The sequence below is a fragment of the Nicotiana tomentosiformis genome, chromosome 1 (genome assembly GCF_000390325.3).
Source record: "Nicotiana tomentosiformis chromosome 1, ASM39032v3, whole genome shotgun sequence".
Classification (NCBI taxonomy): Eukaryota; Viridiplantae; Streptophyta; class Magnoliopsida; order Solanales; family Solanaceae; genus Nicotiana; species Nicotiana tomentosiformis.
The window spans coordinates 131686709-131699620 of record NC_090812.1 but is presented as its reverse complement, the minus strand read 5'-3'; the positions used below and the strand labels follow the sequence as shown (position 1 = coordinate 131699620).

Below are 12912 nucleotides of genomic sequence, written 5' to 3'. Positions count from 1 at the left end.
ATCACCTGAGTCCCCAATTAAAATTTCTCCCAATCTCACCAGTCGTCTCTCTCTTGATATGACCAAACTCGTTGCCTAAATACTACACTCGCTCCAGCTTTGAATGAATTTGATTTGCGGTGACTCTACCAATAAGGCAGGCTGGCAATTGAACTACATCGAAGAGTAGACATGAAATGGTTGGAAGAGCGCTTTTATTGGGGTTCAATTTCTACTTTCTAATCTTACTCTGATAGTTCAGTTTTCAATAGACATGAAATGGTTGGAGGAGCGCTTTTATTGGGTTCAATTTTTACTTTCTAGTCTTACTCAGATAGTTCAGTTTTCAATACAAAGGGCTTCATTTACTTCATTCAGAATCATTGCAAAGACAAAGCAAAGTCAAGAAATTTTAGCCACTATTCTATTTGGAATTTGGATTATATACATGCTCGACCAGAGAGAGGCGAGCACCAAGCAGATATGATGCTTTACTCCAAATTTTCCCTTATCTCTAATTCTCTATTTCTTTTTTATTGTGTATTAGATTTAAACGATAAACCGCTTGATAATCGTGTGATGATCGCTTATCCAATACCAATACGCCGATGTCTTATTGGTTGGCTAGCGGATTACTATATTTATAAATCGATAACCGATAAGCCAAACCGTTAAACGTAAATATTCGCCCGATAAGCACCCCTAGATCGATGAGATTAATTTGGGGAAGAAGGAGAATGGAATATAACGGCTTACAAAATTTCAGTTTCTTTTAACCTAAGTTGAGGCTTCCCCTTACTTTTAGCCTTTAGGAGCCCAGTTAAGGTTAGATCAAATCTGTCCACTTTTACAAATATAAGGGATGTTTTATATTTAGTAGTATAAATAAGGGACAAAAATACTCCTATATCCATACACGAGGGACTATCTAGGTTTATTCCTCGGAAAATATAGGTTAGAGTCAGCTTTAAGTACATCTATTTTCTTGATATGCAATGATCCATTCATTTCTTTTTCTTTTCCCTTTCTTCTGTTCTCTTCAACAACTTTCATCCTTAATAATGCTAAGTTTACTACTGATCCGACTATACATATTTTATGGAATGTAAAATCTACGGCTCGGATCTTTCTACTGTTGGGATCAAATGGTTGTTCGTGTACCTTATGCTCGAAGTGTATTCTGTTTAATTTTAGATTCGGCAGTAGATGACCAAAACAAAAAGTGTAAATGTCTAGAGTTTGGACCCAACTGACAAAAAACACTAAAACGCTGTAGTATATCAGTAATAGAAAAGGAAAAACTTCCAACCAGCAGAAAGATTTAACTAATGTACATTCTTTGGAAATTAAAAAAAGAATCAGAAGAAAATAGCAGACTCGTTGAATTCAAGATAAACTCTTTGATCTGCATTTCACACAGCATATGTACATTTTCAAATATACTATATTAGCTCCAACCTATCCCTATGACAATTATGGTATACATACAAGAGGCTCGAAGAATCAAGGAGCCACTTTTGATAACAATGTGAATGTGGTATAGTGACTTGGAACCACATATCTTTTTTTTCATTTTTTATTTTTCTTTACCCTTCCCCCTTTCTTTAATTTCCTCCTTAAATGGAAGTCCTACAGGCAACAAAATACAATGTGACACATACAGGGAAAGATGTGTGTGGGCTATCTAAACCGTGCAGCAGTTTTTCTATAGACAAAACACTTGGGAAGCCAATGTGTTTTTCTGCTTCACCGTGGACGAAGACAGCTGATCTTGGATGCTGCTTCTGAGTTCAATTGAAGACGAGTTATCACTGGCGCCAGCAATAATATGTTAATATGCAAGGGAAGCAGAGCTCTGGTAAATTTCATCAACATGGGTTGCTGGAACATAAACTGCATTCTGCAGTGAACTGTGGGTTCGACCATAGAAAGCATATACACACACACCTAGTGCCAGCCACACTGATACACGCATCCAAGTTGCACCACTGCAGCACATGAAAGCAGGGATACATGTAAAACAGAAGATAGTTTTTGCATGCATCAGCTGGTAGACCATCTCTTGTGAGTATGGGAAAACATATATAATAGTCCCACAAAAACCTAAATGCGGAATTCACCACGTCATAGTTTAAAATAATACTGTAGCAGGTCTGAGCACTCACCCGATGTTAATTAACAAGTAGGAATTGATGAGAATGCAGGCAATAGGTAGAAGTGGCACGAACGGACAAGTGAATCCTACAGGAAGCAAAAGTACACTTTAAGCTTGACCACGTATCTGCAGAAAACTCACTACTAGTGTCAAGCAGTAGGAATTGTAATTAGAGGTAATTTTTAGGGTCAGATGCACTAAACGGAAGCTGATATGTTGTAGTCGTGGCCCACCAATACAATACATAGTTGGAAGTTCTTGGTAGAAGCACTCTAATAAATCTTAATTCAGGCATGTATAAACACAGCATACCTCCTGCGTGTCCAAATTTGTGCCTTGCATCATCTTGGTCTATGCAGGTAAGCACTATCAGACCAGATAGCAGGAACAACCCACCAATTCCACAGAGTGTGAACCTTATAGGGCTGTTTATGATATAAATGATCACGAGTAAGATTATAGTAAACAAGCAATAGCTACCAGTACAATTTGCAACACATGTACCAAAAAACTGGCTAACATCTTGATAATTACAAAAGGGCAGCCCGGGTGCTCTAAGCTCCCGCTATGCGCGGGGTCCGGGGAAGGGCCATACCACAAAGTTCTATTGTACGCAGCTTTACCCTGCATTTCTACAAGAGGCTATTTCCACGTCTTGAAACCGTGACCTCATGGTCACATGGCAGCAACTTTACCGGTTACGCCAAGACTCCCTTCATCTTGATAAAAATTAATGAATTATTAAAGGAGTCTTACGTAACCTTAATTTACTAAATTTACATCTATATACATGCACAAGCATGGATATTGGATGTCGAGCATCCCGGTAATTGACCTTCTCACACATCATTTTGGTCCCTTGCAAATCATCTCAGCAGTTCTTCAAAATATAAACAGGTAAAATGCAAAATACCTGAGAGAGAGCGCACTCACCCTGGCAGGCTAAGAATTGAAGCAGCAGATGTAAGCATAAACACTCCAATACACGTGAACATGATTGTCCAGCCAGCAACTTTCCGCCTTTGGTCAATGAAAACTGCAAGAAAGCCGAAGAGAAGGAACAACATGACTGCTCGAATTTTAAGTTAGACAGGATACCTATTCAGATAATTTTAATATGTTACAATTAAACGTGGAACCACATATTAAGCTCATTGAAGTGCTGCAAATAAGAAAGAAAGAGGGGCTTATAAGGTAGTTATTGGATCCGTCTCTTTTGATTTCTTTGGCTTAATCATGAGATGAGGATATTCAAATGTTTTTCCTCTCACCCTCAATATCCTTTTCCTTTTTACCACAACTTGCACAATCTGTAAGTTTTACCTTTAGTCTGATTTTCTGAATTCTTCACATGCAGGATAGATGCTCATTTTTAGCACCCACTGAAGTTCACATCAGAATAATAGTCAATTGACAAATAGAATTCAGAATTAACTCACAGCTAAATCGGACTGCTGCTTTCTCCACATGTGGATGTGTGACTGGTACCCCATCTAAAAGAGGAGTAGCGTCATCAAAGGAGACAACTGGAACTTCGGTGTTCTCAACATTAATGTCTGTACTACTACTACTTTCACTAAGCCGTTGGCTTACAGAGTCTATCGCCACCTGGAAAGACGATGGAAGTGGGACCTCATCTGGTGGAACATATCGAAGAATCAACACTGAGATCGCCACCATTGTGAAAGCAAGAAGTGTACCAACACTGACCTGCAAAAATAAAATGAGTCAATGACAATCAAGAATTTCATACAAAAATCCCACGACAAAGAAAGGATAGAGAAATAGGCAAGTAATTAAATGGAGTACTCAAGAAAAAAACCTTAGTAAGAAACTAACCACAAACAACCTCAGTGGCACGGCACTTACTTTGTTGGTTCACAAAGTATGTGAATCACTGTTATTAATGGCTCATCTGATACGCCCTTAAGTCCTAAAACTCAGTTAAAGCCAAATGTTGCGCTTCACCTTGCTTAGGTGGTGCTTTAGTGTAGGCACTAAGGTGCTAAGGTTTGTGCCTCATCATCTATGAGCATTGTCTTTAAGGGGCAACAGTACCCACCATATATAGCTGGTAACTGTTACATTAATTGTTAAAAAATGTAATGACTAAATTTTCCATGATCCAGAATACAAAGAGTTTATAATTTAGAATAAGAAGACTGGCTTCTTTTTCTTTTTAGAATGGTATATAAGAAGAATAGCTTCAAAAACCATACAGCTACATATTTTCATCTAAATCAGAAATTTAACATAGCTTTTATCCTTAATTGGCATCATAAGTTTTTTTATAACCGAGAAATCCCAGAGGGTCAATGGTCCATGGTTCGAACTCGGTGGATAATTGGCCCCGCCCTCTTAATTTAATGATCTTTACTTCATATATTATGCTTAATTATAGTTTTTTCAATTCTATTATCTAATTAGTTATTGTTTGCATTAGTAGTTTTTTTCCTTACATTACCTATATATAATATTTTTATTTTTGGATGAAGAGCCTATGTTTGTTAAAGCTCACGCTTTAATTCCACTTTGCGCTTAAAGCCCCAGCAAGCTTTGATGCTTTTTGATGCTTTTAATTTTGACTAGTCTGATGTGAATTACAAAAACTGGACTTCAAACATATTGAAAGTCTAGGAACATATCGTGTTCTTACAGTTTTCCCCTCGAGCACTTAATAAATTCACAGTCAACATCATAATGTTTTCAACTAGCAAAAGAATAAGTACAAGGCATTACCCCAAAAAAAAAAAAGAACAAGTCAATGATGAGAAAAGAAAGAAAAGATATAGCATTAAAAATGGGGAGACTGTGCTGACCCAGAAACTAACTATTAGTCTAGATATTGTTTCCTCCCATTGTCTCCAAACCCTCCCTCAGAAATAAGGAGAACAAAAGATACTAGAAATAGCAAAGGGATATAAATAGCAAAAGGATTAATGTTATAAATGCTTCTCATTTAATCCATATCAGATAAATGCCAAATTTGCAGATTTTCATGTAAGACTTTCTATGAAGCAAAGAAAGTAATTAGAAATTTGAAGCTGCAGCAGATGTGGTACCATTTAAGAATAGAAATAACATGTTAGAGGGGAATATAGTTTTGACAGCTTCAGGATGCGAGTTCAATTGACATGAATTAACTATTTCACAGAAGGTAAGCATACCATTCCTGACAACTGTTCAACATCCATGAAAAAGGCCAGGGTTCCAGCAAGTAAACCGGTTGTTACAGTGCTTTTAACAGGAACTTGAGTATGTTTATTCACATCTGAGAAAAATGAAGGCAACAAACCATCCCGAGCCATCGCCATAAGTATTCTAGGCTGAAAAACACAAGAGAAAAGATTGTGAGATGCTGCTAGCTACCAAACAAGGAGCTAAATACTGTCAAAGCAGAAAGAAAGTATCTTGTTTCAATAAAGGATAACATATCCAAGGATCTGTAAGCAGGCCATCTGCTCTAATCCAGCCCTACGTTAAGTTAGTAAGTAATTATATGAAACATCAAAGAGGTAACAAGTCACATGCAGCAGTTTTCCAGTTACATGCTTCAAGCATTGATTGTTGTATCTTTGCTATAAGTAAAGGAGACCAATTGACATTCTTAGCAAAAGAAAATGAAAGAAGGTTTTGGAGAGATGTATTTTTAAATTAATAACACTGAAAATCCAATCATAAATTGGTCTCCTATATATCTACTAGCTAGTTAAGAACTAACTGGTCCACTCTTGTTACCTGAGGCAAAAGTGAGCCCATTAACGTTGAGCAAAGAGCAGTACAAGCTCCTACTGTTATTATATATCTGTAGTGAGAACCAGACAAAAGAACATTAGGATAAATAAAAGGAAAAGAGCAGATTTCACCTCATACTACCCGTAATTAAGGAATGGCTGAACATGATGTTGTAAGGCCAAAATCATTTTCTTACGCTGCCCACTTAATTCCATGGCTCGCAAATGCAGAGGAGATTGGTGTGTCGGGATCCATAGCATAATAGGGTACCAAACCAACAATCACTGCAGAGACTAACATGTACAGAGAACAACATATCGATAATGCAAAACCAATCCCCATTGGCAGGTCGTGCTGAGGATTCTTCACCTGTTACAAGTGAGTCGTAAGAAATAAAACTTATAAGATTCAATAATTTAAGAATCTTTTACATTGATAATTGCGGTACCTCCTCAGCAGTACTAGCAACTGAATCAAACCCAATGAAGGCAAAGAAGACAGTTGAAGCCCCAGCAAGCATACCATCAACCCCATAGGGAAAATACCTGTCAATTGAAGAAAAAATAAAAAAGCCAGATCTAGTGAAGAAAGTATGGAAAACTGTTTGTACAGGACCGTCAATTACCCCACAGGTAGCTCATAGCCTGGCCATCCAGTTTTGAATCCTAGATATCCACCAGCAACAATGATAAAAATCATGGCACATACATTTGCTGTAGTGACAAATCCTTGTACCATCGTACTCTTCAAAATATGATTAAAATTAGCACAAACTAAGGAAGAAACTCTAATCTAATGACCCAACCGGTCATTTTGACTTTTAGAACCCCGTTCCCCTAAATAAAACTTCCCGAATGTGCTTTTAATTATTTTACGACTTGCGGGGATGGTTGATTCAGAATTTGGAAGTGATCGGGTTGAAATCGGAACAATTGGTTCCTTAGTTTGGCTTTAAAAGACCAAGTTTGACTTCGGTCAACATTTTTAGAAAACGACCCCGGAATCGGGATTTGACGGTTCCAATATGTTCGTATGATGATTTCGGACTTGGGCGTATGTTCGAATCGGGTTTTGGATAACCCGGGAGCGTTTTGGCGCTTAATAGTGAAAACTAGCTAATTAAGGCTTAAGGTTCTTGAAATTTGGTTTGGGGTAGGTTTTGGAGAAATTGAAATCCGTTTGGAATTCCGAGTCTGGGAATAGCTCCGTATAGTGATTTAAGACTTGCACGCAAAATTTTGGTGTCATTCCGAGTAGTATAGGTATATTTCGGCGCGTTCGGAGTAAGTTTGAAGAATTTGAAATTTCTAAGTTGAATCAATTTGGTTTGGGGTATGATTCTTAGATTTGATGTTGTTTTACACGTTCCGAGAGTTTGACCGAGTCCGTTTTATGATTTCAAAGTGGTTGGTATGTTCGGACGGAACCCCCGAGTGTTAACCGGACGAGGCCCAGACCAATTTTGGAATTTTGAAGAAGAACTGAAGCCTTCTGCTTCTGGTACGTTCGCACCTGAGCTTAGACAGCCGCAGGTGCGATCCTCGCAGATGCGAGTTTTGTGCGCAGAAGCGAAAAAGGGAAGGGGAGGCCATCGCCGCAGATGCGGAATTTTGGCGCACCTGCGAACGCGCAGGTGCGAAGATGCGAGCTTGGCCCAGGCTAGTGAGACTCGCACCTGCGAGGGATTTCCGCAGGTGCGAAGCCGCAGATGCGGTCAATCCCTCCACAGGTGCGAAAAACCTGCTTGGACAGAACCTTAAAAACGGACGAAGCTCAGTCCATTTTTGTCCGTTTTTCTTTCATGTTTGGGCAATTTCAGAACTTTTTGAGAGATGATTTCAACTAACAACTTGGAGGTAAGTTAATTCTACACACCTTGAGTTAAATACATAGATTATGGGTAGATTATAACCGGTAAATCTTAGAAATCAAGGGTTTAGATGAAAAACCTAGATTTGTATAAAAATGAGATTTTAACCACGAAAATGGTTATGGAATTGGATAGAAAATATATATTTGGGTTCTTGAGATTTTGGGTAACGATTCCCTCCGAAAATTTCCGGAATCCGGGCACGTGGGCACGGGGTGAATTTTAGGAATTTTACCATTTTGGATAGGGTAATTTATTTAATAGATGAATTTCGAATTATTGAACATGTATTAATTATTTTATATAACTTTTGGATAGTTTCAGATTTTTCGGCACCAAATTTAGGTTTTTACGTGACATTTTGACCGGAAAGCGGGCTTTGAGACAAGGTAAGTCTCTTGTCTAATCATGTGAGGGGCAAATTACTCCATAGGTGATTAAACTAATAATTGTTGCTAATTGTGGGGGCTACGTACGCACGAGGTGACGAGTGTCCGTACGTAGTTACTATCTATGCTAAAGTCCAGGTAGTTTATGACTCAAAGCATGAATTATGTGTGTAAATTGTATCCTTTATTTAATTAAATTATTTGAAATATATTGTGAATTGTTAGGGAAAGATAGTAAAAGATGAAAATCTTATATACTTAATTTTCGGCTTAAATTAATTAATTGTTAAAAGAAATTATTCATCCTCTCGAATTAATCTATAATAAATATACTCTCCTTCCGGAGGTACATAAGAAAATGTCCTCCTTTCTTGTGGAGCGGGCCGAACGCCTCGGCAGTATAGATGCATCTATGGATCGCGCCGCACGTACCTCAGCAGTGTACACGACACTCTGGATCGGGCCGTATGACCTCGGCAGAAATCGTGCCTAATAATAATAATTATACGATACCTTGATATTTTAATTGCAGTTTGTGAATTTAATTAATAAATTAGAAATTATTGCATTTGAAGGAATTTAATTATTTCTGCTGGTTAAATAAAATTATTGTTAACTCTGTGAATCATGTTGATTTAGATACTCTAGTTTTATTTCAATTATTATTATTATTGACCCTTAATGAGTATCAAAGTCGGCCATTTCGTCTCTACCTCTCCGAGATTATGCTTGATACTTACTGGGTACACGTTGTTTACGTACTCATGCTACACTAGCTGCACTTTTTGTGCAGGACCTGAGACAGGTGCTATCGTTGGACCTATCGGCGCACACCCGCGTTATCCGGAGGCTTAGCGGTGAGCTACTTTCTGAGCCGTTCTGCAGCAACTAGTGCCTCTTCTGGGAATTTTATTCAGTCTATTTCATTTCAGACAGTTTTTATAATTTTTATATAATCTACTAGATGCTCATACACTTGTGACACCAGGTCTTGGCACACACACTAGTAGAATTTTTTTGGATTTGATTATTTTCTTGATTATTTTAATTTACTAAAATCTTTTCATATTGTTTTAAATTCCTGCAATTAAGAAGAGTTTAATTACTCGGTTAAATTTTTAAAGAATTGAATATGGGTTTAAATTACTAGTTGGCTTGCCTAGCTGTAATGTTGGGCGCCATCACGACCTATAGGTGAAATTGGGTCGTGACATCTAAGAAAAAGAGAGAGAACTTTATATGCATGGACAATACCTCTTTAATCCCCACACATAGAAGCCCAGTAACAACAAAAACTAAAATTGCTGCACATGGGTCCACCACAACGTCCAGTCCTGGGATTGTATGACGAGCTAAGAAAGCTGGCAGGCTATTTGGACCACCAAAAAGCGTAGCCTGTGGATTAAAAAGGGTAATAAAAGTAGTGTCACGAGGGAAAACTCAGATCTTATGATAATCCAACATGTTCTTCATAAAAACAAAAAACAAAAACTAATAATCAATGTTTGATTTTCTTTTGGCTTGGAGAGAGAGAAAACTAAATAATTCTATCCTTAGACATCAGATTGTTTTAAAAAATAAGAGAAAAAAATGAAAACAGAAGAAACTATAGAAGAAATATAAACTCAGATTATAATAAGAAGAAACTATGAACATCCAAAAAATTAAGTATCCAAGCAGGAATGTAGTATCTATAACTTGAAAATCAGAAGAAAGCAACTAGACAACAAGAGGATCTTAGATGACTTGCATCACTATTTTCTTTTTCCTGTAAGTCAGCTTTTACCATGTTAAATTCCACTAAGCATCAGAATAGAGAAAGCACGAGTCACAGATACAAAGATATTACTAGTATGGAGAGGATACTTCCAGTAAATCAGAGTGCACAGGAAAAGCCTATTAAACTTGATATAAATATAGCATATATTTCTCCTAACTTTTTCCTTTCCATAGGGATAAATATGGATACAAAACATCATCAAATGTCAATATCAGAACAACAAAAGTTAAAACATGAAGAAAAAAAACAATCATTAGCTCTAGTATTGGAACATACAGCTTTCTCTTGCCATACCAACTGAAATAGGTCATTTATACATTTCTCTGCCTTTCTAAAAATAAGAAACTCATAACAATCCCAAATCAGTGCTAAAGCGTCCATATTTTAATGCCGGTTAAGATACTTCGCCGAAAGGGTACAGGAAATTTAAAAAAAGCAACAAAACATTCACCTTTTTGAAGGGAAAATTTTATATAGGCTTGGAATACTAGATAAAGGAAACCTAGTAATTCGGAAAAATATCAAAGGAATTTTAATACTAAACCAGATTCGGAGATATGCCACGAGCAACTGCAGAGCCTCCAATCGTGTATTCCAATATCAGTGCCCAGCCGATCAGCCACGCAACACTGAGAGACATCATGAGAGGAAATTTCTGTTACGACCATATCTGATCCTCAAATTTATCAAAAGCAAAAATATTTAAAGTAAATATAAGAGCATGACATGATTGTATCAAATTTAATCTAGGAAAAGAAAAGCCAGTATAGGTAAAATTAGAAACTTTTATCCTATCACATGATAAGAGGCACCAAAAACTTTGGCATTACCCTTCTCCGACACATATGTAAGAGTAGTGATAGGCACTCCCAGCAGATGGACAACGACTTGCAAGCTCTGCGTAGCAAAAGGCCGAAAGAGCAGCTGCTATTCCAGCTATCAAAAAGGAAAAGGTGAGGGAAGGACCAGAGTGCTCTCTTGCAACCGTTCCAACCAGAATATAAACCCCAGCGCCAATTGTGGAACCAACACCTTCAAAAAATCAGCCACAAGTCACAAAACAATCATTAAGCTAATGAACTAACACATACACTCTTCATATTTAGCAACATCCAATTTGAAGCATAAATTGCATGCTTTACTCCTTTCAGCAATCAGCACCATAAAATTCATAATCTTAATAAAACTAAAAGGAGAATCCTTTGGTTTGTGGGAGGGTACAAGTTCACAATTCGCTACCTAATCAAAAACATAATTTTCTAGGGTATCATTATCAATGTACTTAAACAAATTTGATAACAATGATATGATTTTTTTCTTTAGTGAAAGAAAGTATGAGAGAACTGAAAGAGTAAAAGTAGTAAGAAAAGATTATCGGGCTTGCACTTTTCATAGGCTTACTGCAACATAAATGTAAAGGTCTACCAAGGTGGCATTCAATCGATCAAATCTTCTATGACTATGCCAGCCCAAACTAATTGACTTTTTTGTAAAAACGAAGGAATGCAGGACGAAGACTTTCCTTACCACTAGTTCTTGAGAGTAAATGTGATTCGATTAAGGTCTGAATATTCAGGAATCCTATCTTCTTTTTTACAGGAACAATCTGAACTAAACAATTTCTGCCTCGCCTGAGATCATAAGTTATTGAAAGTTTAGAAGTATATCTTCGCTTGCCAGAAAGAGAATGCGTATTCATACACAATGGGATAATGATTCAGACCGCCACGTTCAGTATTCTAAATTGTCATTATAGTGGGATTATATTCCCAACTCACTTGGAATAATGAATTAACAGATGACAATAGTCTTTATCAATAACAATTTTGGGTTGATAACGTGATACTTTCAAAATCTTATTCAACTTTGAGAATCCAAGTTGACATGATATTGAATTGAAACCATTGAACTGGAGATCCCTTGATAAGTTGCTAGTCATAGTACCAGGTAGACAATCCCAATAATGAGTATAAAGGAATGGTAAACATAGGAAAACTATAGCTTTCCTGAGTTGAATTGATAAACAGCAAAGACAAAAAAAAAGAAGTCGAAGAACCTAAAAAGCAACTCGAAAGAATGAGAAGTAAATAAAAAAATGTTTGATTTAGATTACCTATGGCAATAAGGTGAGGAACAGTTAAAGCTTTAGCTAACTGATGATGAGAAGTAGCAGCAGAAGAAGAAGGATTGGAATGAGCAGAATCAACCTGTTTCCTCCTTATTAGACTTCTCACTCCCCCAACAAAACACCCTCCTTTACCACCACCAAGAAGCCCCATTTGCAACCAAAAAAAAATCAACAACTTATCCCAATTGAGTATTGATTTTTCACAATAAATATGAAGCCTATGATCAATTGAATTATAATATTAATTTAGTTTGCGTCCAATAATTGGGGGAGGGAGCTGAGCTAGCTGCAACCCCAAAGATGGGAAAGGGATTAGATTCCTCGAAAATCGAGGCCTTTGGGCAGCAGAAATTAGAAGGAGAATCGGCAGATTCTCATATGAAAGAGAGAATCCTCAAATCTAACCAATAAGAGAAAATGTCGCGTAATTCTTAGTATTTTGGCTGTGCCTCAATTATTAGTATGAATTTCTTCCTTACCAACCGTACACCTAACTCCTCCTTCAAAGTTGACTTTTTATTTTTATTAGATGTCCTCGAAGGGACTTGGAGTCGTGGAAGTTGACTTATTTCTATTTTTTAATATGCGACTTTTTTTTGCATTTATTGAGCCGTGGAAGGAAATACGGAAAAGAAATTTTTGCATCCTTTATTGAATCTCTTGCAACTTTTGATGATTTAAGAAGAAATTGAAAATCAAAAGTGGAGTATTTCATTTGAAGTTTTAACGCGTGGATATGTGAAAATCGATATGACGTTTTCATACTTAAAACTCTTGAAAAATATATTTAATGGACGAAAAAAATAGTGAGTTTTATTAGTTGTTATAAAATACACACGGTGAGTCGAAAAAAAGAAACTTAATTTGGGACTATAA

The 12912-nt window shown here is 36.9% G+C and overlaps 1 protein-coding gene across 3 annotated transcripts; it reads right to left on the bottom strand.

The window, feature by feature from the left end:
- Positions 1-1364: 1364 nt before the first annotated feature.
- Positions 1365-12485, bottom strand: LOC104087106 (cationic amino acid transporter 2, vacuolar-like). Of its 3 annotated transcripts, none has more exons than XM_009591510.4 (14): positions 12022-12485; positions 10739-10940; positions 10453-10537; positions 9383-9523; positions 6495-6613; positions 6318-6414; positions 6066-6238; positions 5873-5939; positions 5302-5460; positions 3574-3844; positions 3068-3170; positions 2447-2559; positions 2145-2220; positions 1365-1967 (listed from the first exon to the last, which is right to left on the bottom strand). In XM_009591510.4, exons 1-14 carry the CDS (start codon positions 12185-12187, stop codon positions 1811-1813), a joined length of 1929 nt encoding a protein of 642 aa, XP_009589805.1. In that variant the 5' UTR covers positions 12188-12485; the 3' UTR covers positions 1365-1810. The 3 variants fall into 3 exon arrangements, with proteins under 3 accessions (XP_009589805.1, XP_009589804.1, XP_070047660.1); XM_009591509.4 differs by lacking the exon at positions 12022-12485 and adding an exon at positions 11436-11622; XM_070191559.1 differs by lacking the exons at positions 2447-2559; positions 12022-12485 and adding an exon at positions 11436-11622.
- Positions 12486-12912: the final 427 nt, after the last annotated feature.

Coding starts and splice junctions, on each gene's coding strand:
- LOC104087106 (XM_009591509.4), bottom strand. CDS start 11,607: ATGAATACGCATTCTCTTTCTGGCAAGCGAAGATATACTTCTAAACTT. Junction 10,941..11,435: donor TTTACTCTCAAGAACTAGTG/GTAAGGAAAGTC, acceptor GATTTTTTGAAG/GTGTTGGTTCCACAATTGGC. Junction 10,538..10,738: donor TACATATGTGTCGGAGAAGG/GTAATGCCAAAG, acceptor GATGTCTCTCAG/TGTTGCGTGGCTGATCGGCT.